The sequence below is a fragment of the Ananas comosus genome, linkage group 17 (genome assembly GCF_001540865.1).
Source record: "Ananas comosus cultivar F153 linkage group 17, ASM154086v1, whole genome shotgun sequence".
Lineage (NCBI taxonomy): Eukaryota > Viridiplantae > Streptophyta > Magnoliopsida > Poales > Bromeliaceae > Ananas > Ananas comosus.
In genome coordinates this window covers 2368559-2394694 of record NC_033637.1, presented here as the reverse complement: position 1 = coordinate 2394694, position 26136 = coordinate 2368559, and the positions used below count along the sequence as shown (strand labels likewise).

General features: G+C 38.8%; 5 protein-coding genes and 1 non-coding gene across 18 annotated transcripts; 5 read left to right on the top strand and 1 right to left on the bottom strand.

Moving 5' to 3' along the window:
• Positions 982-1063, top strand: TRNAS-AGA. Its single transcript has one exon. It is a non-coding gene; the product is annotated as a tRNA-Ser (tRNA).
• On the top strand, positions 2079-5020 carry LOC109722991 (endoglucanase 11-like). The gene is given in 8 exon segments (XM_020251173.1): positions 2079-2146; positions 2872-3234; positions 3237-3373; positions 3512-3661; positions 3827-3938; positions 4038-4112; positions 4115-4200; positions 4522-5020. Coding segments are annotated over 7 exon segments (1203 nt in total). The 5' UTR covers positions 2079-2146; positions 2872-2927; the 3' UTR covers positions 4858-5020.
• Positions 5215-7910, top strand: LOC109722986 (endoglucanase 1-like). Its single transcript, XM_020251159.1, has 6 exons — positions 5215-5539; positions 5667-5876; positions 6149-6442; positions 6559-6708; positions 6813-7088; positions 7388-7910. The coding sequence occupies exons 1-6, from the start codon at positions 5342-5344 to the stop codon at positions 7715-7717; spliced, it is 1458 nt and encodes a 485-aa protein (XP_020106748.1). The 5' UTR covers positions 5215-5341; the 3' UTR covers positions 7718-7910.
• Positions 8341-13200, top strand: LOC109722988 (APO protein 3, mitochondrial). 12 transcript variants are annotated; one of them, XM_020251168.1, is made up of 7 exons: positions 8341-8633; positions 8829-9287; positions 9891-10939; positions 11161-11218; positions 11333-11398; positions 11472-11506; positions 12095-13200. In XM_020251168.1, exons 2-3 carry the CDS (start codon positions 8860-8862, stop codon positions 10720-10722), a joined length of 1260 nt encoding a protein of 419 aa, XP_020106757.1. In that variant the 5' UTR covers positions 8341-8633; positions 8829-8859; the 3' UTR covers positions 10723-10939; positions 11161-11218; positions 11333-11398; positions 11472-11506; positions 12095-13200. The 12 variants fall into 12 exon arrangements, with proteins under 12 accessions (XP_020106757.1, XP_020106754.1, XP_020106760.1 ...); XM_020251165.1 differs by having other exon boundaries at positions 12037-13200; XM_020251171.1 differs by having other exon boundaries at positions 11333-11506; positions 12095-12217; positions 12717-13200.
• LOC109722993 (two-component response regulator ORR2-like) lies at positions 16513-18919 on the top strand. 2 transcript variants are annotated; one of them, XM_020251175.1, is made up of 5 exons: positions 16513-16759; positions 17663-17742; positions 17919-17996; positions 18086-18156; positions 18376-18919. In XM_020251175.1, the coding sequence occupies exons 1-5, from the start codon at positions 16606-16608 to the stop codon at positions 18626-18628; spliced, it is 636 nt and encodes a 211-aa protein (XP_020106764.1). In that variant the 5' UTR covers positions 16513-16605; the 3' UTR covers positions 18629-18919. The 2 variants fall into 2 exon arrangements, with proteins under 2 accessions (XP_020106764.1, XP_020106765.1); XM_020251176.1 differs by lacking the exon at positions 18376-18919 and adding an exon at positions 18322-18352.
• On the bottom strand, positions 19163-24958 carry LOC109722987 (CCR4-NOT transcription complex subunit 11). Its single transcript, XM_020251160.1, has 12 exons — positions 24674-24958; positions 23702-23812; positions 23238-23324; positions 22990-23043; positions 22701-22846; positions 22471-22624; positions 22240-22377; positions 21152-21223; positions 20995-21068; positions 20767-20908; positions 20070-20148; positions 19163-19492 (listed from the first exon to the last, which is right to left on the bottom strand). Exons 1-12 carry the CDS (start codon positions 24818-24820, stop codon positions 19395-19397), a joined length of 1302 nt encoding a protein of 433 aa, XP_020106749.1. The 5' UTR covers positions 24821-24958; the 3' UTR covers positions 19163-19394.

The window sequence follows — 26136 nt, the reverse complement described above, 5'->3', positions numbered from 1 at the left end:
GGGAAGTAGTGTTTAAGTTTATTGAATAGTTTCTAATTTTGTGGCTGATTATTCACTGCCTGTGTGGCATGGCTTGGGGTACTGCTTTGATATACAACAACGAAGCATTTGGTGAAAATTTGAAAAGCAAGACACAGAACAAAATGTGGATTATTTTTTTTTATATTCGGCAACCATGAAATGAGATGAGCTCTAATTTAAAGCCCTTTTTTTTACGCGAATTTGTAATTGTTTATTCTCTATTTGGATTCTTATCCTCTGAACAAGTATGCAATTGGTTATTCTTTACAGAATGCTTGAATGGAGTAGAAAATCATTCTCTCGTCAATAGTAGAAGGCGAGAAAATGGAAGAAACAAATTAGACCAAAAAGAAAGTAACACGATTAAATGTTCGTGTTCTAAAATTCTTTAGACATATTATATTAATATTAGATGGACAAATATAGTCAAACAACAAACTCAAATAGCTTCCTTTTCTGTTGGCTTTTTTAAGAGGGAAAACTTCTCGTGGTTTCACTTTTTTTATTTTAGTATCTTGTGGTTTAAAGTGTATCAAGTTAGTACCATGTGATTTTGTGCTTTGTCACTTTAGTATCCTATGGTTTAAAGTGTATCAAGTTAGTACCCTGTAGTTTCGCACTTTATTACTTTAGTACCGTGTGGTTTAAAAATCACAGGATACTAACTTGATACAAAAATAAAATCATAGAATACTAACTTGATACACTTTAAACCACAGGGTACTAAAGTGATAAAATAAGAAACCACGGGGTACTAACTTGATACACTTTAAACCACAGGGTACTAAAGTGATAAAGTAAGAAACCACAGGGTACTAACTTGATACACTTTAAACAACAAGGAACTAAAGTGAAAAAGTGCAAAACCACGGGTTTTTTTTTGAAGTTTTCCTTTTTTAATATTTACTGGCTTGTCTCATCATTTTAGTATTATAAGGTTGAAACAAATGGGCAACCAAGGTGGACGTGCCGGAGTGGTTATCGGGCATGACTAGAAATCATGTGGGCTCTGCCCGCGCAGGTTCGAATCCTGCCGTCCACGATTCATTTTAGTTTTTATTAATTTGCAATTTTGGCGTGTAGTTTCTTTGTTTGTTTCTAAGTTTCACGATTAATCGATTTAAGCAATCTTATTCAAGTTGAAGATTTTTTTTCTGGCAGAGAGGCTAGAGATCACTCTTCCCGCAGATTCTAATGAATTGCTGATTATATAATATTTGTTTATTTGCAAACCAACTTGGGCCTTTCGATAGATGCGTGATGTATTCTTGGATTTTGATTAAGCAAACAATTTACTAACTTATTAGTGAACATTCTTTCAACTCAACGGATTTTTTATTATTATTTTTCAACTGAAACAACTCAAATGAGTTTTGAGTCTGATCCAATTCTATAACTATAAAGTTTTCAATCCTCCGAGAGCATAATTATCTCTAGAGATTCACAGGATCCAAGGTTCAACTAGGCAAATTATAGGCCCATAAGTCAAAGCTCGAATCACAATCATATGTAGCTTGTGATTTTCTGGACCTTGTCGAGATCCTAACCATTTAAGCTAATGTCAACCATAATCTAATTCTCCATCTCTCACACTTCAAAAAGACGCCCAAAAACCTTTTTGAGTAATTCACAAGCACCATCCATGGATAAGATTAAAATTTCAATCATGACCTAATTCTCTAAGCTTGTAGTATATAACTGATGCGCGATCTGGGACAAACATAGACGCTCACCTCTCTCCCAGTTTCTAAGCCCTAGTGCAGGTAATATTAATTAACCACTTGTAGTATGTACAGGCTTAGAATATGAATGGATAAGATTTGTGTCCTATATATAATAATATAAGTAACGAGATAATATAAGTAACGAGATCACTAAGTAATGTTATGTGATGTGCCTAGCTACAAAGTTTCTCACAATGGCCATTGTTGCACCACCTATTATTTCTTTTCTCTTCTTTGTGTACTCTATTTGCTTTGCTAGTGTACGAGGAAACCCTAACTATGGTGATGCCTTAGAGAAATCAATCTTGTTCTTCCAGGGCCAGCGGTCCGGTCGGCTCCCGCCGGACCAGCAGATCAAGTGGAGGTCCAATTCCGGACTGTCCGATGGCTCCGCGGCAAATGTAGTTTAACTAACATTTTGTTTCTTTTATATATATAATGTGTTAACTCTAATAACACCACTAGGGAAACATCAACATTTTTATATAACTAGAGAAAGTGTTTCCATTAAGCAACATATATGGACTTAATTGCTTACCCCTTTTTTCACTAATAGATTTGTCTCATTCAGTCTTAATTTGTCTTACCTAGGCTCGCTTCATCAACTTGGGCAAAAGATTCAAAAATCTTACTTTGGTGTAGCAAATTTACATTGTATGATTTTATTTTTTGCTAACATTCGGCTACGTTATAAATTTTTTTTTTATGATAATAAGTTATTGTCGGCGCCACAAAAATAGCGCCACATGAAAAAATAGACTGACGTATATAAACGAAACAAAAGAATAACATACAAAACCGCACGTAATAGGTTACTTACTTACTAATTAACATGATAGTAAGGCTGCTTGTAATCGCAGAATTGTAAACTGCAAATGTGTTAAAGTACCTTGTACGTAGTATGAACTTATAGTGCAACCGACCGTATCGATCTAGAGCAAATGGCAAAGGACTTGGTGGTTGGTACCTGAGACTCAAGTTCGAATACTAGTTGATTTACATTTCTAGCTAAGTTTATTTCTAAATGAAATAAACGAATCGGGTAGCATGCTACCTATCTCTCAAAAAAAAAAAAAAAAAAAAAAAAAAAAAACACACTTATAGTGCATGAAATTCGTAACTGTAGGTGGACTTGACCGGTGGCTACTACGACGCGGGCGACAACGTAAGTTCGGGTTCCCGATGGCCTTCACGACGACGATGCTCTCGTGGGGAGTCGTCGAGTTCGGCGGCCGCATGGGCGGCGCCGCCGGGCCTGCGCGCCTCGCCGCCGCGCGCGCAGCCGTGCGGTGGGGCGCGGACTACCTGCTCAGGGCGGCGACGCAGAGCCCGGGCGCGCTGTACGTGGGCGTGGGCGACCCCGGCGCCGACCACCGGTGCTGGGAGCGCGCCGAGGACATGGACACGCCGCGCAGCGTCTACGCCGTGTCCGCGGCCGCGCCCGGGTCCGACGTGGCCGGGGAGACCGCGGCGGCGCTCGCGGCAGCGGCGCCGGCGCGGCCTACGAGCAGCGGCTGATCGCGGCGGCGGAGCGGGTCATGGCGCTCGCCGTGAGGTACCAGGGCAAGTACAGCGACGCCCTCGGAGGAGCCGTGTGCCCCTACTACTGCTCCTATTCGGGTTACAATGTGTGGCAATAGTAACCTCCCCCACTAATGCACCTAACATAGATAATTTTAACAGGCACAATTTGTGTTTTTTTTTTTTTTTTTTTAAATGTCATTAAGAATTGAACTTTATAATGTGATGATAGTGTGTTATGATAGGATGAACTGCTATGGGGAGCTGCATGGCTGTATAAAGCAACCAACAATGCCTCCTACCTCAGCTACCTGAGATCTTTGGGAGCCAATGACATTACTGATATTTTCAGCTGGGACAACAAATTTGCTGGTGCCCGTGTCCTCCTTTCCAGGGTAACATCACAAGGAACAAAATAGAAGTGTTTAGACCCTTAATTGATCAACAAAACTGAACCTAGCCTAAAATTACTGGGAAGAATAAGTAACTTTGCACCTAAAATACTAGTTAAACTTTTGATTTTATCTTTATGAGAGGTTCTGGTAATGTTGATTCTGCAGAAAAGTTTAGTGGACAAGGATAAGTCCTTTCAGCCATTCAGATATCAAGCTGAGGATTTTATGTGCAGGGTTCTTCCCAGTTCCCCCTTTTCAACTACACAGTACACACCAGGTTAGCTTTCCAAAATATTACTAGAATTCTAATTAAATGCTTTTTTTGCTTTTTTTCTTTTGTTGGTCTTAAGATCGGAGGCGACTTAACTTGTTACAGGTGGTTTGATGTTCAAACAAAGTTCTGCAAATCTCCAATATGTTACATCCACAAGTTTCTTGCTCACTACTTATGCCAGTATATGATCTCCTCAAACCACACTTTCACTTGTGGGAACACCTTGGTTACACCGAAAACATTGCGAGCCTTAGCCAAGAAACAGGTGATAACTTTTAATTCTCTGCCTTTCTTTTGATGAATATCAGCATGCCTGGAAAAACTGAAAAGTGTGTAAAATTGTCAAGCCTTTAATGAGCAGTTCTCAAAATATATATATATATATATATATATATATATATATTTGCGGCTCCGAAAAAAGCTTAAAACCAACTACAAGGTTGGCTGTTAATCTCTTATTTCATGAATGAGTCAACCTGAGGCCTCGCTCTGACTTTGTTAGTGCGTCGTTCACGTGAACCAAATTCTTACAGGTTTGCGAAGTTCTTCGATCTATCAATTACTCACTATTAATATAAATTTTCAGGTGGACTATATTCTTGGAGAAAACCCTCTGAAAATGTCCTACATGGTGGGCTATGGCACACATTTTCCACAGAGGATACACCACAGAGGCTCTTCCTTGCCCTCCTTGGCTAGCCACCTAGGTCACATTGGATGCCAAGCTGGTTTCCAGTACTTCATGTCCAGCAACCCAAATCCTAACATACTAACAGGCGCCGTCGTCGGTGGGCCCAATCAAAACGACGCCTTTTCTGACGACCGGTCCGACTACAGCCGCTCCGAGCCGGCCACATACATCAATGCTCCTCTTGTCGGCACTCTTGCTTACTTGGCTGGTAGCTATGGTAGTAGTGTGTGATAGTGTGTGATAGTGTGTGAAGAGGATGCTGTAATGTTTGTACTCTTTGCATGGATGATTAATTCATGCTTTTGTTGCTTAATCTGCAGTAGTAGGCTTTTTTGTTTAGTGAGATGTAAGTCACATCTAATGTTAAAGGAAATGAAGTTTGTGGTTGATGTTACATGATCATAATTAGAAATTTCGTACATGTTGAGCATTTATTTGTTGCTATTCTAATAGCTCTACATTTTTTTTTCCTGGTCCTTATTGGTGCCTATTGATAGGAAACCCTTACTTAGAACTTCAATTAGGACCACCTTTTCTCCTATATATATATAGGTTTAGTTTGTTATTCTGGCCTACAGGGTACTAGCCCTTCATAAACAAAAAAAAAACCCTCCTCATAATTAACCTTTGAGACATATTCCTTTATAAATTTGAAACAAAAGAGAAAAAGAAAAACAGGATAGAATAGATCATTTTGTAGTTTTAGTCATAGAAAATGGGAATAGAGAAGAGTATCTCTCTCTTTGTTTTGCTAGGATTTGCTGCAGTAGGTGTTTCAGGAACACCGGATTACCGCGACGCCTTGACTAAGTCACTTGTTTTCTTCGAGGGCCAGAGGTCAGGAAAGCTCCCGCCAGGGCAGACCTTGAACTGGAGGGGCGATTCCGGGCTCAGCGACGGCTCGGCAGAGCATGTAGGTTTCCTGGTTCCTTTGCAAATGTTCATGGACTAATTAATAAGACAATTGATTGCATGATTCATTGTATAAACAGAAGATCAAAACCATCTTAACATGTTTGTGTAATTCACCTATGGTGCAGGTGGACCTTACTGGTGGCTACTACGACGCTGGCGACAACATTAAATTCGGCTTCCCGATGGCCTTCACCACAACAATGCTTGCATGGAGCGTGCTCGAGTTCGGCCGGCAGATGCCGAAAGAACTCGATCACGCTCGCGAAGCGGTTCGTTGGGGCACGGACTACCTCCTCAAGGCCTCTAGTGCACTTCCTGATGCTCTCTATGTTCAGGTTTAACACTTCACAACTCAAATCAATGTGTCTATTAGATTGGCTGGTTATACTAGTTTGACAACATTTGATGTTTTCTTTTCGCCTTTTGTAAGTATTAAGTAGCATCTGATTGGTCTGTAATTTGTTAAATATACTAACAAATTTCAGATCAAAGGAAAGTGAACAAATTGAATTCTAACTGGAAATGATCTATTGCACTTCATCATACAAAACGAGCTCCATTTTTGGACTAAGAAAGAAAATTTGTGACTGTCGCAATTATGGATCAGGTTGGGAATCCAAATGAGGAGCACAAATGCTGGGAACGTGCGGGGGATATGAGCACATCACGGCCGGTGTACAAAGTTACTTCCTCGAACCCAGGCTCTGACGTCGCAGCTGAGACAGCTGCAGCACTCGCAGCTGCCTCCCTTGTATTCAGGCATGCTGATGTGCACTACTCGAACAAGCTGAAGGAAACTGCAGTAAAAGCCTTTGCCTTCGCCAATAAATATAGAGGAAGCTATAGTGACTCCCTCTCCTCGGTCGTGTGCCCGTTCTATTGCTCATATTCTGGATACGAGGTAAAGCCCCTACATTTACCAAAATTTTTGAAGTTCAGGTACCTATTTCAAAATGCACCAAATCCAAGTATGGCATATCGCGGCAAATTTTGAGTTCACAAGGCTTCTATATTTAGGATGAATTGCTGTGGGGAGCTGCATGGCTCTACAAGGCCACTAAAAACTCTTCTTATCTAAGCTATGCCAAGTCTCTTGGCATCAATTCTGACTCAGACTCATTCAGTTGGGATAACAAGATCCCTGGCGCCTGCGTGCTCCTTAGTCGAGTATGTTCCTTTTCGTATGTCTCATTCTCACTTAGCTAAAACTTTATGCAAATATATATAGGACTAGTTTGCTAAAAAATTCACCCAAGTGTCTCTCTCTGCAGGACTATCTTGTACAGAAGAACGAAGAAGCATCGGAATTCCGAGAGCAAGCAGAGAGGTTTATGTGTAGTGTTCTACCGAACTCCTCATCCATGAGTGTGAAATACACGCCGGGGGGGCTTCTTTACAAGATGAATGGCAGCAACATGCAGTATGTGACCACAACATCCTTCTTGCTGTCAGTTTACTCCAAATATCTTAAAGCCTCAAAACAGACCTTCAAATGCGACAATTTGGTCGTCACGCCGGCTCAGCTAAGGGTTTTAGTTAAGAAGCAAGTAAGCATTTTGGTTCTATCATACATTTCTTGTGCTTGATCTATGCCTCTAACCCAAAACTTTAACGCGGGTTATAATGTAGCAGCAGTCCCTGAACTTTCGGTGAAATTCGATTTGGTTGCTGGTTAGTTACTTAAACAGATTAGTTTCAATCTTGGAACTAATCTATCTAAGAAAAGTAGAGGATAAATATCAATTTAGCGAAAATACATGGACCAGCCATGCATTTCAATCTTTCTAGGCTTATGGGTAACCTGTAGTGTTCTAAATGCTCTAATGTGTCCTTTTTCCTTCTTCAGGTAGACTACATTCTGGGAGAAAACCCAAGAGGAATGTCATACATGGTAGGCTATGGCGAAAATTTTCCGCGAAGAATCCACCACCGCGACTCGTCGATTCCTACTATTAGAGTTAGCGCAGAGGCCGTGGGCTGTGATGGAGGCTTCCCTTTTCTCTATTCCGACAAGCCGAACCCGAACATACTGACCGGGGCGGTCGTCGGTGGGCCGGACGAAAATGACAACTTTGCCGATGATCGGAATAACTATGCCGAATCTGAGCCAGCTATATACATCAATGCACCTTTAGTAGGGGCATTGTCTTACTTAGCTGCAAATTTTCAACTTTGAACACTTCTAACTTACTACTGATTCTTCGGTCAAAAAAGTTACTTCTTATTCACAAAATGGTGAATAGAATTAGACTTTTCGGAATCACATCTTTTCACCTGAGAGGATGTTGTGTTCTTAGTGTTAAATATAAAAATGTAAAACAATCGTTGTACTTTAAAATCTTAAGCTGTTAGAGATAAGGGGCGTGTTAAATATAAAAATGTGAAACAACTGTACTCTAAAAGCTTAAACTGTTAGAGAACGGTGTTTAAATAGTTTTATATTTAACACTTAGCAGGTTAGTGTAAAGTGTATAACTTCTAATATGAATCTTCATCTGGTCATTTCGCATTCCTGTGCATCTTCTCTCCTTAATTGTGCTATAATGTTGAAGCTTGCAATGAAAATAGAATTTATCCATGAAAAGGAAACTTTAGCACTTGAGAACTTCGCAAGGTAATTAATGACAATAATAATAGTATTTTGAGAAGATAATTCCAAATTTGAATAGATAATTACATTTGTAAAAAGTAAAAAAAATTATAAAGTTTAAGAGTTAAAAATAAAAAAATAAAAAACCGGGCCGGGCCGGCCTAGTGGCACAGTTTGGGCCGGCGGCCCATCACCAACTCCAAATCGCGCCCATTCGCCGTCGACTCCTCCGATCTCGCAACCAACACCAGCTCCGCTGCCCCCGAACATCGCCGCATCCCCGAACTTAAACCCTAACTCATGTAAAACCCTAACCCTAGATCATGAAACCCCACGCCCGAGGCCTCGCTAGAGGAGAATCGACAAGGGACGGGAGGTAGTAGGCAACTCTCTTTCTCTCTCTTTCCTCTCCCTCCCCCGCGCTTCCGCCATTAATGGCGTTAGAGGAGCATCGATGCGATTGTGTATTGAGTGCCCACTTCTCTGTGTTAGATCAATTGAAGTAAGTTTTAATTTAAGCATGTAAATAAGGAGATAAAATTTATGTTAATTCTCTTGTTAGTAGTTTAATTTCTATTGTAATTCTTCAATTTGCAAGTTTTGTACTTGATCAGTCTAAATGTTTGATTTTGTTTTATGAACTTCAAATGCCATCTCTTTACGAGATAGAAATAATTGGAATTGCATATTTTTGTAGTTGGCAAAAGCTATAAACAATTGTATGTGGGATGTTATTGCGAAGGCTCCCGATGCTGTACACATTCTGTAGAAAGAAACCGGTACCGCACATACATTTGAAATCCTTAGCACCTTTCGGTTCTCAACAAAGAGTTGTTTCCAGAGAGAAAACAGAAGATCTCGAGGTTCAAGACGAAGAGGAGGAATTCCCATTTTCGGATGTTCCGAGGCCTGGGAAGAGATGGGAGAGGAAGCCATACCCAACTCCCATGAAGGTGCTGATACAGAGGGCGAAGGAAGAGAAACGGAAAAGACAAGAGAACCCGTGTCGGGTCCTCGAACACCCTCCTGAAAATGGCCTATTAGTACCTGAACTCGAAGAGGTTGCCCACCAAGTCTATAATGCTAGAGAGTTGCTTCTTCATGGACTTTCCAAACTGGTTAATGGTGATTCCGCCATCCCCGTCAAAAGATGTCAGTAAGTTTCTTTGATCTCTTTGATACTTGTAGCTAGCAATGCAGAAGGTATAATGTATGCGAAAATTACACTATTACTAACTAGTAAATGCAAAGTTCCATTTATGTAACTAGACTTTAATTTGTTGCAATTGATTCACCAAACTTCAATGTATATTGTAATCTGGTCCAACTGCCAAGTACATTAAATTTTTTAACATTTTTTAACATAAAGAGCTAAATCAGTTGTCGTGCATCTGACATTATTGTCGTGCATCTGACATTACATATTTGTCACATAATAAGAATCATCACACAGTAATTTTGGAGATTACCTGGCAGTTGATTAAAACTAGTCCTGGGCATAGTAGAAAACTCTGTTTAATTTTGGAGATATTGTGAAAGCTGAATTAGCTTCGATGTCATCTCCTGTTAGGAAAATTGAGCAGCAGTTGATTGTTCAACTCGATTGTAAGGAAAAAAAAAAAAAAAAGAAGTTCTATCTATGCATCGTTTGCTAGAAACTAAATTTGGTAGCACAAGTGAAATTTCACACATCTTCAATGGTTTGTGGTGTAATTTACCCCAATAAGGTAGAGTGGGAAACTAAATGTTCCTTTGCCAGGTTCTGCTCAGAAGTGCACATTGGTCACCTTGACCATCAGATAAGGTCTTGCGAAGGCCCCAAATGTGGTTCCAGGAGCTCCACCCATGTGTGGAGGAGAGGCGGAATAAGAGATGTTGTTGGTTTCCCATATTGCTACCACCTCTATGATAGAGTTGGGAAACCGAGAGTTGTGCACAAGGAAAGATGTGGAGTTCCAAGGCTTCAGGCTATTGTAGAATTATGTATTCAAGCAGGTGTGGATCTTGAGAACTATCCGGCAAAAAGAAGAACTAAGCCTGTATATTCGATTGAAGGGAGGATTGTAGACTTCGAGCAGGAAGCTGAAGAAGATTCAGCGGCAAAAACAAGTGTCAAACCAGTGAGTTTGTCCACTGAAGTTATCTCCAAACTTAATACATTTGAAGAGGACATGGATATGGGTGAACTTGGGTCAAGAACGCTGAAGTCCTGGTTGGACATGCGGTCAGGAGCTGCGAAGCTTATGAAGACATATAGCGTGATAACATGCGGTTATTGCCCTGAAGTCCAAGTGGGCCCTAAAGGACACAAGGTTAGAATGTGCAAAGCTGCAAGGCACCAATTCCGAGATGGTTTGCATGCATGGCAAGAAGCAACTATTGATGACTTGATAAGGCCTAATTACGTGTGGCATGTGCGTGACCCCAATGGCCCTCCTCTTTATAATGAGCTTAAGAGGTACTATGGTAAGGCTCCAGCTATTGTGGAGCTCTGTGTTCAGGCTGGTGCTCCGGTTCCAATCGAGTATAGGAGTATGATGAGATTAGACGTAGTACCTCCCGCTCGTGATGAATATGATCTCGTAGCCTGAGTATTATTGTATCTGAAGTACCTCACCCTTATAAACTCCTGAAAATCTGTTTATGCTGCAAGGATATTCACGTTGTTTCACCATAGTTTTCTATTTGGAAGATTCCCACCGGGGTATAATGATGATTTGTGGGGCGTAGTCACTGTACATCTCGGAGGCCTTACATCATGTATATTTACGTGCACGAATTTCAGCGTCAGTTGGTGAAATCAGACAGGTGTGTTAGGTTGTTACCGTCAATTAAATGTCATGTGCAACAACATAGAGGATTGTAGTTTTTTAATATGAGGAAACATAGTCCTGCCAAAATGGCTTTGTTTTGTTTATTGCACTAGTTAGAAAGGAGATGTCTTTCAAAAGAGAAGAAACAAGTTTCTTAATAAAAGTTTTTTTTTCAAGATAATCCTTCTTGGTGATTCATCTGCCCTTCTTTACTAGACTAATTCCTTCAAAGAAGTGAAGAGTACTCCATGGAAAAGCCAGAGCCTTGAATTCAGTACGTTGACCTTCTTGATGTATCTTTCCTCTCTGTAGATGAACCATACTGGTGAAATCCAAAATAGCTAATTTGCACCATATTTTTGTTGCCTCCTCTTGTATTAATGTGCAGCATTGTCGCTGAACACATTGAAACCCTTGAAGAAACCGAGTCGGATAGCAAAGAGTTCACTCTCAGGTTGGGCACACTATATCAACCAATTTCGTTTCGTATATTGCTGATGCCATTATTCAAGGTCTTCCTTGTGCAGGCGCAAATGCAGTTATCTGTCTCGAGGCATATTCGGTAATTGCTATGAATTTATGTCTACTGTCTAAAGCGCCTGTTGTCTGCTAAGTTTATTCTCCTGAAGCTATCAAACCGAGACTATGCCTTTGATCATGGTTCAACTTTTTTGCTCATGGTTAAATAGGAAGAAAATTACAAAATGTTGCAATAGCTTGTGCAGAATAATAGGAAGTATTACAATTACTTGCGCTAAAATTTAGGGTATATTCATAATTCTACGAATAGATAGTGAACAAATCAGTCTATGGATTTTTTAAATATGCGTCATGCACTACTTGGACAGTAACATGAATTTTTTGGTGTAAGCATTGTAGGAAAGACTTTGTATTATATGCCCGTGGTTAGTAAATGAGACACGTATTGAAGTGCTTACAAGTCGTAAAGTGGGTCTTTCTTCTAATGATGCCAATGTATGTCATGCTCAAAATTAATCCTAGGAAATAAGACGTCCCTGTAATTAATGCTAGCCATTTCATAAAGGGACAAAAGAACCTCTGATCATTCAAACTCATGTATTTGCTCTGAAGGACACATGTGACTACAAAAGAATCTTTGATCATTCAAACTCGTGTATTTGCTCTGAAGGACACATGTGACTGCTCACAGAGGCAATAACTGTAAATGCACCAGAACAATTGGAAAATATTCAAGTAACTTGAAGGACACATGTGACTCATTCTTAGTTGGAGGTACAATACAATTCTCAAGGTTAGTTTCAAAGTTATCTGCTATATTTACATTTACATTTACATCTACATCACACAACCGATGCTGCACGCCAGTAGTAACATTACTTGTGATATCTCTTATATCAAATCAAGAGTATTTTGGAAATTTAACGGGGAAAAATTCCAGTGCTAGGGATTTCTAATTTTGTGCTGTGCTTTCATTCATTCATTCATTCATTCGTCGGTGATATGAGTTGTATGTAGATGGTGTAGACTTTGCAGGGAGCACCTATCCCCCGAGACAAGCCTCTAAGCTAATGCCTTAGAGAGGGCATTGATGGGAGGGTTTCGACTGTTGAGGAGTCATCGTTTTAGTGATCGACAAGGAACAAGGACAATGGATGACATGCTAACAATTATTTCCGTCCTTGTTAGATTGTCGACTAGTCTTTTTCGCGTCTTTATTTATCAGTCAATTGGCGGCATGCCATTAGCCTGTGAGATCGCCTTTTGAGAGTTTCTTATGTGTCATGCACTAGGGCTTTAAAGCAGAAGAAATGATTACGCCATTTTCGAGCCTTTTGTTGGGGTGATGCTGGAGTGGAGCTGAGTTTCAATAGTTCTCTTGGCCGAAAATCTCAGTAGTTCTTTTGGCCGAAAATCTCTTAACAGCTTCATATCAGAAGCAGAAACTTCTAGTAGCAGAACTCGCTTATTTGTTATTGGCTTGTGATTTTTTCCGGTTTCTCGTAATTTCCTTCATATTGAGTTAATAGTTGTGTTTCTTTTGAGAGTTCTCTTTTTCAAGGGAATCAGTTGAATTGAGTTGATTGACCCTTTATGGTACATCCACTGCTATGTTTTAAAGGAATAATATGTGGTGTGATTCGGAAGCAACATTACTACATAAGAAAAGTTCCGAAAAAAGGCTTGGGGTGATGCAAATAAAGCTAATGTGGAGATGAGAGGACCCACTTAGCTTGGAAAGATTTTTATGGTGGTCAATGCAGAATCTTAAAGCAACTTTAATGGTGTTTTGAGATCCTTTTGACTTGGAGGAGGCTTTGTGGCATTATTGGGGTTTCCTCTTTTTTTTTCCTTTTTTTTTTTTTTTACTTCTTTTGTACACAANAGAAAAGCCCAAGAATCCGGGGAAGATGCTTCTCTCCTCCAAGTTTTAAACCTTTTACCAGTGACTGGTTAAAAGGTTAAATAATGAGAACAAAATTCAACTTTTCTTTTTTTTTTTCTCCATTTTGGTGCATGTGTTTCTCACCAAAGATTGGGTTATAAATCTATAGCTTTAATTAAACCCAAATTTTGGAATTTCCTAATTGTGAATGGAGATTACACTAGGTTTGTTTTGTTCTCATTATTTAACCTTTTAACCAGTCACTGGTAAAAGGTTTAAAACTTGGAGGAGAGAAGCATCTTCCCCGGATTCTTGGGCTTTTCTAGCGGAAGCTTTATACCAATAGCTTACAAGTAGGCCCTTGCTTCTTATGGGCCGAGGTTCTCGTTGACCGTTGTGGGCCTCTTCAAACGAGTTTTCAACTTTGAACACTCTTTTCTTTGACCAATAGAAAATAATTTATGTGAGTTTGCGAGGAGAGCACAAATTATATTCAGTTTCTCCATTAAATTTTTTGCAGCAGTTTCAAGCTAAAAAAGAAGAACTTGTAAGCCGGAGCTTCGAAAATCATCTATCATTCGATCAGAGACCTCGACATTTCGTTTCTCTCAAACTCTTTATATTTGTGCTTATCAAATGAAATAGCTATTTTTAAAGTTAAATCGAACACACATGATACTTTGTTTGGCTAAATTGATTTAAAAATTTCGTATAGAAAAAGCTCTCTGGGTCTAGATTTTGGCGAAGCACTTATTATCGTACGTGGGTAAATATCCAACGGCCGAAATTGTACTAAGACCCGGTGCAGTTTCCAATTTTGGAAAGTAGTTATCATGCGGTAGATTCTCCGGTTAATCCGCTGCGAACTACGCGGAGCACGAGTTACCGTGACTCGCCGTGCGGATCTGCGACCGTTCGATCGCTATCGAACGGCCGAGCATCCAGTTGCGTCGTAACGCGGGTGGTCCGAAGCAACCCGCATACGACAACCGTCCGTACGGACACCTGGCGCACCCGCGCACACAGTGGCGTTAGGGCGGAATGCCACGTCACGATCCTCCCCGCGTCGCGGGCCCCACATCGGTCGTCGAATCGGGGACGTCGATCCTCCGGGGTGGAGACAAAAGAGGCTGCGTCGCCCCAGTGGGGCCCGCCGAGGGTGGTCCCCACCGGAGATCTCGAGGATCGCGCACAGGTGAAACCCTCGGGTGCGGTGGTGGGGTCCGCATAGAGCACGTATGCTTACACCGCACCCCTCCGCCACACCGAATGAGACGGTGTGGTGACCTCGTCGTGATGGACGGCTCCGATTAACTCGAGGGTAATATCGTTTGATGTTAGCTTTTTTTAGAGGAGAGCTTTAAATATTCTTCTACTTCTTCTTCTTCTTTTTCGGTAAAAAAAAAACCTCATTTGCATACGGCAGTTTACAATTTTGTAATTCAAAATATTAAATTTTATAAATTTATAGCTTTAATTTTAGCTTATTATTAGAATATATTTGCAAGTAAACTATCGTCTTTTCTTAATCAAACTCTCTATATGATCTTTAAATTTTGATTTTTCTATTTAATATTTAAACTTATTAATTTTGATATTACTTATTTTTTTTAAAAAAATGTAGCCAAGCTACGTGAATCGCATGAGATAATTAAATAAAGCCCAATAAAATATGCAACACATTCGCAATCTATGGTAACAAAACTATAAATTGACTCCAAAATTTGNGTCGCGGGCCCCACATCGGTCGTCGAATCGGGGACGTCGATCCTCCGGGGTGGAGACAAAAGAGGCTGCGTCGCCCCAGTGGGGCCCGCCGAGGGTGGTCCCCACCGGAGATCTCGAGGATCGCGCACAGGTGAAACCCTCGGGTGCGGTGGTGGGGTCCGCATAGAGCACGTATGCTTACACCGCACTCCTCCGCCACACCGAATGATACGGTGTGGTGACCTCGTCGTGATGGACGGCTCCGATTAACTCGAGGGTAATATCGTTCGATGATAGCTTTTTTTAGAGGAGAGCTTTAAATATTCTTCTTCTTCTTCTTCTTCTTCTTCTTCTTTTTCGGTAAAAAACCTCATTTGCATTATGCAGTTTACAATTTGGTAATTTAAAATATTAAATTTTATAAATTTATAGCTTTAATTATAGTTTATTATTAAAATATATTTGCAAGTAAATTATCGTCTTTTCTTAATCAAACTCTCTGTATGACCTTTAAATTTTGATTTTTCTATTTAATATTTAAACTTATTAATTTTGATATTACTTATTTTTTTTAAAAAAATGTAGCCAAGCTACGTGAATCGCATGAGATAATTAAATAAAGCCCAATAAAATATGCAACACATTCGCAATCTATGGTAACAAAACTATAAATTGACTCCAAAATTTGTAAAAATTTATATTTTTATCACGACTTAAGGTAGAAAACACATAATAAAAGATGTTTAAGATCTTTGTTCGCACGCATAAATATTTTATTCTATTTGATAAATTTACAGTATTTGTATGGACAACAATACAATCAAATATTTAAAATAGAATAGCATAAGTGGCACATCAAATTATCGTTTTTGCAAATAAAATAAATTATCTATTCTATCAAAATACAAAAACTAAGACTTTAAAATGTGAAAAAAAACATTACCTTCTTAGTTTTAATTTTTTGAAATAAAATTATAATAAACAAATTAGATAGCAGACACTACAACACCAACTAAGATAAGTAATAAAGGAGAAAGTCTACTGTGTCACACTTGCACAAGCTAGTCACATCTCTTTATTTAAAAAATATAATAAAAATATATTTTTACAATTATAATGAGATAAATAAGTTTTAAAAATTTATTTAATTAGTCGAAAACGTCACGTTACTAGCATTTTAGAATTTTTTTTTTTTTTTTTGATAATGAAGGGAACTGGTAACAACAGGTGTTTGTTGAAATTTCTTTTTTTTTTTTAAATTTTATTATTTAACCCTGGCTTGGATGGTAAGTTAATTTAATCAGAGAAACTGGAACCCCGTGGGTGTTAAAGGAGGGGGATTTTCCCCGACAACAAAATCTAGCGCGCGAGTTATATCGCCTCTCACGAACCTCTCCTCTCCTCTCCTCTTCCGGGCCCCACCGCACGCGTGCGGGCCCCACAATCTCTCTCTCTCTCCCTCTCTCTTTACACCTGTGCACCTCCCACACCTCTCTCTCTATCTCTCTTAGTTCGAATGGGCGTTGTGTTGTTCTTGAAATAAAAAGGTGGGAGCTTTGAAGGGGTTTTTGCAGTGAAGAGTGTGTAGGATGGAGGAGGCGGAGGGTGGGGGAGAAGGAGAAGGAGAAGGAGAAGGAGAAGGGGAGGTGGTGGAGTTGAGGGTGTTGGTGGTGGACGACTCTCCTGTGGATCGGAGGATGGTGGAGGGGTTGATTAAGCGGAGCGGGAAAGGAATGTTTCAAGGTGAATTATTATTTGTAAAGTGCTTTGATCATAATTATTCGAGTTCTTTTTTTGCTTTGGTTTTTTGAGGTGTTTTGATTTACTTGATTGGTTTTTAGTGTTTTGGATGCGTGGGAGAAGGATATATAATTCTCACTAAAGTTGGTTCTTTTTATTTTTTTTCCTTTTTTTTTTTTTTTGCTTTTTAATATCATGCTTTGGATTTTTTTTTTTTGTTTTTGTTTTTTTGTGAGAGAAAGATAGTAGTACTCAGCTAGTCCGTATAATGGTTTGGATTATTTGCGCGTGTTTTTTTTTTGAGGTTACATGCATGTTATGTTTGTTTGGAATTTGAATTCCTGGTGCTAATTAGAGAGGTGTTTAAATTTGATTTCCCTTTTGGGGTTTAATTTTGTTTTGTGTTTTGAGTTTAGCACTTTAATTTTCTAATTTTGATCCCCTATGCTGCTATGCATGTTATTTTTATACTTACTAGGAGATAGAAGTGTGTAGTTCATTTATCTAGGTTCTTTAACGTCAGTAATATTTATAATATTGTAGTCTTGTAGTTGAATTGAGGCCAAAATATATTATTATGCATATGAAACCTGAAACCTCCTTGTGATGCACATGACAACATATACATGCTAAACTAGTGATCAGGTTGTAGAAAATCAAAGTAATATGAGACTCTATTTACAACTTAATTACAGCTAGGAAATAGGTGAATTAAGCTTTAATTTCGGTGTTAATTTGGGACTCACTAGAACCACCTTCTCAAAGCAATTAGACCAAATTTTCATTAGGCTACAATGAGAGATTATTTGCATTGCAAATGTTTTCTCTGGTTTTATCAACTTCTTTATATGCACCATAATTTTACCAGAGATAAATCTCAAGAATTTTTTCTTATTTTTTGCGCAGTTATTGCAGTCGACAGTGGAAAGAAGGCGATGGAAGTTCTTGGACTGAATAATGCGAAGACCGACTCTACCGCAGCTGATGTAAGTCGACGTTCCTTAATATGAAGCAATTTTAAGGTTTTTGCATTGTAAGTTCCTCGCATGAAATTTAGTTAGCTCATTACTTGTAAACCTAATTTCTGGAGCATCATTGGCTTAGGTGTTATTTAAATTAGATTGATTATATTGCTCGCTGATTTGATGAATAAAATGTGCAGGAGCAGAAGATCGACGTTATCCTCACTGACTATTGTATGCCAGAAATGAGTGGCTTTGACCTTCTCAAGGCTGTCAGGGTATTCGATATATTTTAAAGTTTCATGCTTTAGAGTTTAGACCAAGTGATGTTCCTCCTTAATCTTTTTACTTTTCGAGGAAATTTCAGGAGCAGAGCAGCCCAAAACCTATCCCTGTAGTCATTATGTCGTCAGAAAACGAGCCACAGAGAATCGACAGGTTTAAGATTTGCTGGCAACATAAGCATGTTGTTTTTCATGTGAATAAGCATGATTGTCGATTTTTGCCCATGCTTACTTGTTTTATCGATTCATGTCGAATTTTGAGCCCAAAAGAATGAATTTGTGAATTTTTTCCGACTAACGCGATACTCTTCCTGAATAGAGTTGGGGATCCTTGACAGATTCAATTAACCAGCGTGCTAGAATCTTGTAACAGATGCCGTGCAGTTGGAGCTGCAGACTTCTTCCTGAAGCCTCTTCAATCGACAGACGTCCAGCGGTTGAGAGACTCCGTTACGTCGACGCCCCTCGCACTGAAGACGCCCCTCGCACCGAAGAATGCACCTTCAAAGAGAAAGATGCCGATGGACCGCATGGCCGAGAAAAGTGGCACGGAGAGGAGACCTCGTCTCGCTGGGGTTGCAGTAGCCTGGTTACCTTTACGATCTTGCGATACGCCGGCCGTATGACATAATAATTAAGTTGCTCATAATGTAATCAGAAATCGATTCACTGCTCGCAAGTTCGTCTCACTCCCCCTTCCTATTAATGAAGGCCGAGTACGTCTCACTCCCCCTTCCTATTAATGAAGGGGTTATGTATTGAGCCCCTGTTGTAGTTTTCTTTATTAATGGGGGTTTTAAGTGTTGTGTAACTTTGAGTTTGTTGGTGTGCACGAAGTATTGTATCTACAGATAATTAACTCCAACAGTTGGCTTTTAGAATGGCATGTTTCCATTGCTTGGGATTTGGTACTGAAACCTATTATTTCTGACTTAAATAATTGGCTCTTTTTGGTTGATCTTATGTTGCTAATTTTGGGTGTAGATGCAAGACTTAAATTGCACCATCAGCGAGAGCGTGAGCATGTATATTTCTATGAAGCACGCAGTAGCGACATAACGAAATAAACAAGCAACGAGTACAATGAGTGGCGAGCGAAGCCCCGAACTCGAGCTCCAAAATCATTACATCATAAACAGGATGTGGTTTAGCGCCTAACATAGCACAGTAAACAGTTAAACTAGTATTATGATTCGAATTTAGTTTGTGAAATCAACACAATATGCTTACAAATAGCTTATAGCTGTAAATGACATTTGAGCGTTCAAGGGTGATTTAACATTTTGTTCCATAGACAAACAACTACAGCCGGGAAGAATGTACACACGGATGATTGATAAGAAACCGAATTTCTGCAGATAAATAAGAAAATAGAGATGGTATGGTAGCAGTTCATTCCAGAGACTTGAGCAGCCTGAACAAGCCCGCTGCCTCTCTTATCCTCGAGAACTCGATGCAGAACGCCTGAACTTCAATGAAGAGATCTTGAACTGCAAAAAATAGTTAGAACCGCCCATAATATAGTTAGTATCAATACGATAGCTAAATCCAGCATCCGTTAACAGGAAAATATTTGCATAATTTCTAGGAGTACAAGAATAATCATATCACAGGAGAGGAAAGAGCTATGCGGTTATTAGTACCTAAAGTAACTAGAAATTAAAAATCACATATGAGGGGCTTTCCAGCTGCTACATCAAATGGTGACGACGGTAATGGAAATAGAGCTTTCTTTTCTTTCTTTTCTTTTTTTTCAAAAAAAGATATAAATGGAGCAAGCAGCGGCGTGAAATGTAGCTGGTTATGTACTACGAAAGTTGACAAGGTTAATTATGGTTCAAGGGCACTAAATCTGACGATACATGGTTTTCTGAACTTGGATGTTTGTAGAGTGAAAGTTACATATTTTCAGAACATGATGTATGATTAGCAATCATCCAAACCGTGTTATTTTGGCAAACAATTCAGGGGACAATTCAAAAAAAAATAATACAAAAAAAAAAAATCAGGTGAGTACTCTAAAAGAAGTGCATTTTTAAATAGAAGAATTTTCTGGCAGACACTCACCATTAATGATCTTGTTTCGGATAAGGCTCTGTAGAAAAACGCACACCAATCTAACAAGTCTGTTTTGCATGTACTTGTCCTGCAGTGTAATGATTTTTATTAGATGTCCATGGTTTCTTTCATGCAATTAATGTTTCTGCATCAAATAGCTGAAACAAATTCAAAACTCAGAAGCTTTTGGCACAACATGTGAATGAAAATTTATGGGGCCCACAAGAATCTACCACAGAAGACTAAAACTTGGCATAAACTATATAACATTTAAATTGGCTAAATATAACATCCTACAGGCCCTCAAAACTTCCAGAGCTCATGTGAATATCCAGGCGAATCATTATGCTTCTTTATTACTTCAGCGCTATTATGTGAGGCCAAGCTAAAGATTTTAAGATATCGACGAAATTCAACGAGTTACGAGTTCATTGATCTTAAAGGACGGGACCTTAACAATGACTCTGAGAACTTTGGCAGCCAAAATAAAAAAAACAGGGATATAATGCATGAAAAAGGTATAATATGCAAGTCCGCATTCATGAAAGAACAGCATTATGACCAACTCATTCTAAATTCAGAAAGTATGTTAAGAGGCAATGTGCCCAAAAGAATGTGAACTGCTGCTATAATGATTTCATCTAGTAGAGACAAATAAGCATTTGTGGAATCGAGAGTTAAACACCATTCATGCAAGAGGAATTACCTTGATGTTTTGGCACGAAGCTATACAATTTGTAATGTACATGTGAACAAACTCCGTTGGAAGGTCAACTGCAGTTGTAAGCCTGTTCACAACTTCCATAGAATGAAGGCTCATCTCCATATTGACAAGAACTGAGAAGTACCTGTGACAACAGAGCCTAGGCCTTAAAACGAAAACATCATAGGACAGACATGATAAAGCGACAGAATAATGAAAAAACAAGCTTACTCAGAAATTTCAGGAGAATTCATCGACTTTGAGAGAACTTCAACAGCAATAAGCGGGTTGTGTTCAACAAGGTCCTGAATCATTATGAGATTCTTTCAGATCCAGCAGAGATGCATGTAACAGAGATACATATCATGTCTAGAGAAAGATTGAATACCGGTAGCTTTCTGGGAGTAAGCCCGCAATGATAAACTAGCTTAGGGTCTTTCGCCAATTCGACCACAACTTGCTGCAAGTAGCTGTAGATAAGTTAGACTGGTTGTAACCTCTAGAGCCATTCATTTCGCAGATATCATTTTGCATTGCCATCACATTTACAGCATATAAAAGGGTAAAATGCATGGATAGTTCCTGCATTATCCAATATCGTAACTCAGTCCCTGTACTTATTATGTAAACACTTTACTTCTAGCGTTTCTTATAATGGAAATTCCATGCCAGACCATCAAAAAAAATTGCATGTCCGACCTTAAAAAGAAAAAATCTGACATTTATTAAAGCTCGCTGTAAAATAATCTTTTTGACCCAATTCTAATAAAAACTAAAATACGGAAGTCAATTGACAAGATGGCATAAAACAGTCATTTCACAAGAAAAATTAGATTTATTTGACACTTAAGAGATGGAATTGCAAAATATATATTTAAGTACAGGCCTATGTCACAATATCAAGACAGCATAAGGCCTATCTATACATTTTAACCAATGAAAAATCACGAATGTGTTCATATCACAAATCTGTATCCTGCTAGATCATTCGTTACATTATCTCTCATCAAGCACCAGAATGACATGGCTGTCCATATGCACGGTCATTTGAGATTCCCATCTGATGGAAAGAAGGGCACTCTTGCAATTCTGAAGTGAACCACATGCAGGAATGGTAGAGTCCCAGATACCAAAAAGTTATATTCCCCGCAAGCAAACCATATTAATTGTCTATTCTCAGAATTGATATTTCAGGATTGTAACATTTGAGGAATGTACAACATTTCATGAATTTTACATCACCTGCGAAATGAACGGCTCCTGAGAGCATACATGACTAAAAAGAAAAGGTCAAAGCTGTACTATTGAAGTTCAAGAGAACACCAGAAGATAAGATAACAATGAATGGCTTTATAAAAGTATAGCTATTGGATGATTCAAAGCAGGAAATTGGTTATCCTTCCAAATATACACCCGTTCATCAGATGAACTATATTTCTTTTTCAGTTGAAACTATAAAATGCAGTAGAGCTAAACCTCCTGTTGTGCAGGTGCTAGTGGACCTTTTAGGGCTCTTGCAATCAAATCTCGGAGTGCAGCTCCTCTGCTGGTGTCAGTACACATGCTATAGTCCCACAATAGCTCATGGTTGTTGTCAGGGTTAAGCCACACAAGCTGTAGACGAGCAAAACCAAGAAAAAGCTCAAGAATAAGATAAGGAAAAAAACAAAGTTATCTAACAATATCACTTATAACTGAAAAACTTGCCTCTCCTTCCAGTATTGGTAGCCTTGGGGGTGCAGGCCTTATCCACTGAGGACTCAACCCATCAAAGGATAAATTCTGCAGCAAATCGGTAACAGCAGAATCTCTGTCTTCAGAGGCAACTCTTGGTTTAGCTCCTGCTGGTGAAAGTTTAAGGCTGAAAAAAAAAAAGGGATTTATCAACAAAGCAAGAGAAAATAAGGACCATAATCTTGTCCCAGGTTGTTACATACTCTGACGAATTTGAAGCGCAGCCTTGAGGTAAGTCTGGGTCTGGTATAACATTTCTAACAGCAGCAGCTCTGAAAAAGCTAGTGTACGGCTTGGTCTGTACATCATCACAAAGCTGTTTTTCAAGTTGTTCACGTTGCGATAAGACCTAGTCCATCAAGGGATAAAATTCAGTCTTAAAAAATAAATAAATAAATAAATCTACTAGAGACGTGAAAGCAAATTGTCCTAGCATGTTCAAAGTTCAAAACAAGCTTGTAATAGTGCTTCCTATGTATGGTAAAGACCTACCTGAGCACTTGAATCAAATCCTTTGATGTAATCTACAGCTGCCTGCTTCAGAACCTGAGCATAACAACCAGTTTAAAAAGTTAAAAAATTCACAGGAATCAAAGCTTAACAGGTCATCAACATACCCTAATTATGACATCATAATTGATTAAAGCTACAGAAAGTGAATATTGTGAACAACAGCTTGACTTAGAAAATTATTACAAAAAAGGATAAAGAGCATGTTTCAGAAGGTTGGGACTAAAAACCTCTTTGTTATTGTTTCCACTAGGCGAACCCAATATTAGTTGAATAAACGCCATTTCTGATTTCTCAGAAGCTTCATCACAAGCTGCCTGTGAGTGTCAACAAGTTTTAATAAGAAATTTACAATCAAGCAATGATTATATCCAAATTTCAGTACATAGAAAAGTATAATGCAATACAACCACCTCACAATTGAACATCTAATCACTTGTGGCTTCCATTTGTGAAAATCAAAGGCAACATTAACTAATTTGGGAAAGATGCATATTACATAAAAGCTGAATAAATCATTATAACCTGCAAAAATGATCTATTTAACAACAGATAATTCACCCAAGTAACAATACTAAATAAACTGAAGTTTTGACAATTTAACTAAGCAAATCATTAGCAGAGTGAAAAGATATTAAACGTGGATCACTGAGCTAAACCAGATGTAACTCGAAGGAAATCTCTGTATTCTTACATTGATAAGAAAGGAAATGAACGGATTCAAAGAGGCAGGCTGAGAGGAATAGGTCTGTTCGAGGATAGCAAACGCAATCAACCGCTGGCTAGGTTTAAGCATCTCCTTGTCCTGGCCAAAAGGGGAAATCATTGCTGATAAAAAAAAAAGTATATAGGATTCTTATACAATATCAATGAATGAGAAGTAATTTACTTCATAGCAAAAAAGTAGAGGGCATCCAACTGCATGAACAGCAATACCCATCCCAAAACAATTACTTGAGAAAATCACAACACAGTAAGTCATCAATTTGCATTGTAGACAAGTTATTCCATTTCCCTGCTAAAACCTATTTAATGGAAGCATCCAAAAAATGGCTCGGCATTAAGTAAATCATCATTTGAGAAATGTTAGAAAAGTGAAGTTGTGATTCTCATGAATATTGCAGCATTTGTTGGAAAAAAGAGTCCCACAGCGTCCCTATGTTGATACTCGCACAAGATACACATCATATGACAACCCACTATGTAAACTAGTCTTATTCGGTGAAGTATCGCATGATGACTTATAAAACTACTACATACTACTCAAAAAATCACCTTGCTTTGCACCGCATTTCTATCATCTTCAGCTCAAAGTCTTGTTAAATAAATCATAATTGCCATTAAGAAACAATCCAAAAAAGTAATTGGAACCCAAAAAAAGAAAATAAATAAATAAACTATTCTTCGCAGATAAATAAAATCAAGAGTTGAACTACGGAATGAGCCGTTCCGCAGAAGAATTCATAAACATGTTCCCCTCACAACTCAAAATCCCCACACTAATCTCCACTTATACCATCTAATAAAGCTCAACAAGACCTCGTTATCAGGCTTCTGTAGCCCTAAAAAACCAGCTGATAAAAGCTCAGCAACAAGAAGAACAACAGCATGCAGCAGGGAACGGATCGGGAACTAGGGTTTAAGAAAAGGGATCACGATCTCTTGCCTCTAAGAGCATGGCGAGCGAGCAGCAAGCGCAGAAGTGAGCTTCGCGTGGGAACCGGGAGAGGAACTCGGCGACGATCTCCTCGAAGGGCCGGGATTCGGCGCTGAGGAGGGAGAAAAGGACCCTGGATTCGTCGACTCCGATCATGGCGACGATGGGGGTTGGGAGGGGAGTAAGAGAGTGGACGACGACGACGACGAAGAAGAAGAAGGGTTTCGTTTGCGATTGGGGGAGTTTGGCTCCTTCGATTGATTCGGCGAGGCACAGCCGCACAGCTTAAGCATCAGCAAGGGTGCAAACGGGTTTCGGGTTTTAGTTCGGAACTCGAAAGTGCCCGTATTGGTGGCAGCGTCGTAAATAAGAGGGAAAATAATTGCGTGGACCGGGTTCAACGTGGACCGGACTACCACAACCCAATATTTTTCCTAATAAAAGAGTGAACTTTACTCGCTAGGCCAGATGTGTGATTTACAAGTCCACAAACGAAAAGTAGGCGTTATATATATCTATATTTATATATATTATTATTTGCTTAATATTTGTCACGGCGCAACGGTTCTTTCATTATTGAATGTGTGTTTCATTCCGAATCGGCTCAAACTTTTCATTTTTTTTTTCTTTACTTGAACTGAATGAATTTTTTCTCTTTATTTTGTTTGAACCAAATTAATTATTATTGAGTGTAGGTTTTTCTGAACATAGTCAAGTCCTTCACATATTTTTTTCTGACTTTACTTGAACCAAATTGAATTTTTTTTTTTTTTTTTGTTTTAACGGAACCGAATCACACCTATGCGTGGGGCCAAGTTTTTTTTTTCACTTTCTTCGGCTGTTATTTTTCTTTATCGGTAATAATAAATTCCACTCCTTATCGTCACTTTTTACATCGATGTTTTCTCTTGCTTTGTCGTTGTTTTATATATTTTTTAAATTATCTATCTGCCGTGTCGCATAAATGACTCCATTAGTGCAAAAAAAATTTTCATATTTTGTTTTGATAAGAAAGTAGTGAAATATCCTCAATTATAGGCTGTGTTGAAACTAATTAACAGTGGAAAAGATATCTCTTCATCTAAATCAAACTTGCACTGAGTACACCAAAAGATAAAAGATGTACTAACAAAATAAAAATTTTAATTCAATTTTTATTCTTTGTGCTTTCTTTATCTGAGCAAGACAATCACGATCAATTTCGACCACCAGAAACTGATCATAATGCCCTGAGAGAGGTTTCTCTTATTTTTATGATCTGTATTCTTCTTCTTAATTATTTTATTAAAATAGGGTGCGCACTCCCCCCATTAAGATGCTCTTTACTCCATGATTTTTATTATTTTATAAGATGGGCTCCGGATCTTAAGTAGCCCATTTAATTTCTGCATGGATGTATGGAAAGATTCCACCCACCACACCAAATTTTAGCTGCTTTATTCAAATCAATAAAGTTCACCCAGTTAATGCTC

Coding starts and splice junctions, on each gene's coding strand:
- LOC109722986 (XM_020251159.1), top strand. CDS start 5,342: ATGGGAATAGAGAAGAGTATCTCTCTCTTTGTTTTGCTAGGATTTGCT. Junction 5,877..6,148: donor CTGATGCTCTCTATGTTCAG/GTTTAACACTTC, acceptor ATTATGGATCAG/GTTGGGAATCCAAATGAGGA. Junction 7,089..7,387: donor GGGTTTTAGTTAAGAAGCAA/GTAAGCATTTTG, acceptor TTCCTTCTTCAG/GTAGACTACATTCTGGGAGA.
- LOC109722988 (XM_020251163.1), top strand. CDS start 8,860: ATGTTATTGCGAAGGCTCCCGATGCTGTACACATTCTGTAGAAAGAAA. Junction 9,288..9,890: donor ATCCCCGTCAAAAGATGTCA/GTAAGTTTCTTT, acceptor TTCCTTTGCCAG/GTTCTGCTCAGAAGTGCACA.
- LOC109722993 (XM_020251175.1), top strand. CDS start 16,606: ATGGAGGAGGCGGAGGGTGGGGGAGAAGGAGAAGGAGAAGGAGAAGGA. Junction 16,760..17,662: donor CGGGAAAGGAATGTTTCAAG/GTGAATTATTAT, acceptor TTTTTTGCGCAG/TTATTGCAGTCGACAGTGGA. Junction 17,743..17,918: donor CCGACTCTACCGCAGCTGAT/GTAAGTCGACGT, acceptor TAAAATGTGCAG/GAGCAGAAGATCGACGTTAT.
- LOC109722987 (XM_020251160.1), bottom strand. CDS start 24,820: ATGATCGGAGTCGACGAATCCAGGGTCCTTTTCTCCCTCCTCAGCGCC. Junction 23,813..24,673: donor CGCTCGCCATGCTCTTAGAG/GCAAGAGATCGT, acceptor CCTTTTGGCCAG/GACAAGGAGATGCTTAAACC. Junction 23,325..23,701: donor TCATTTCCTTTCTTATCAAT/GTAAGAATACAG, acceptor TGACACTCACAG/GCAGCTTGTGATGAAGCTTC.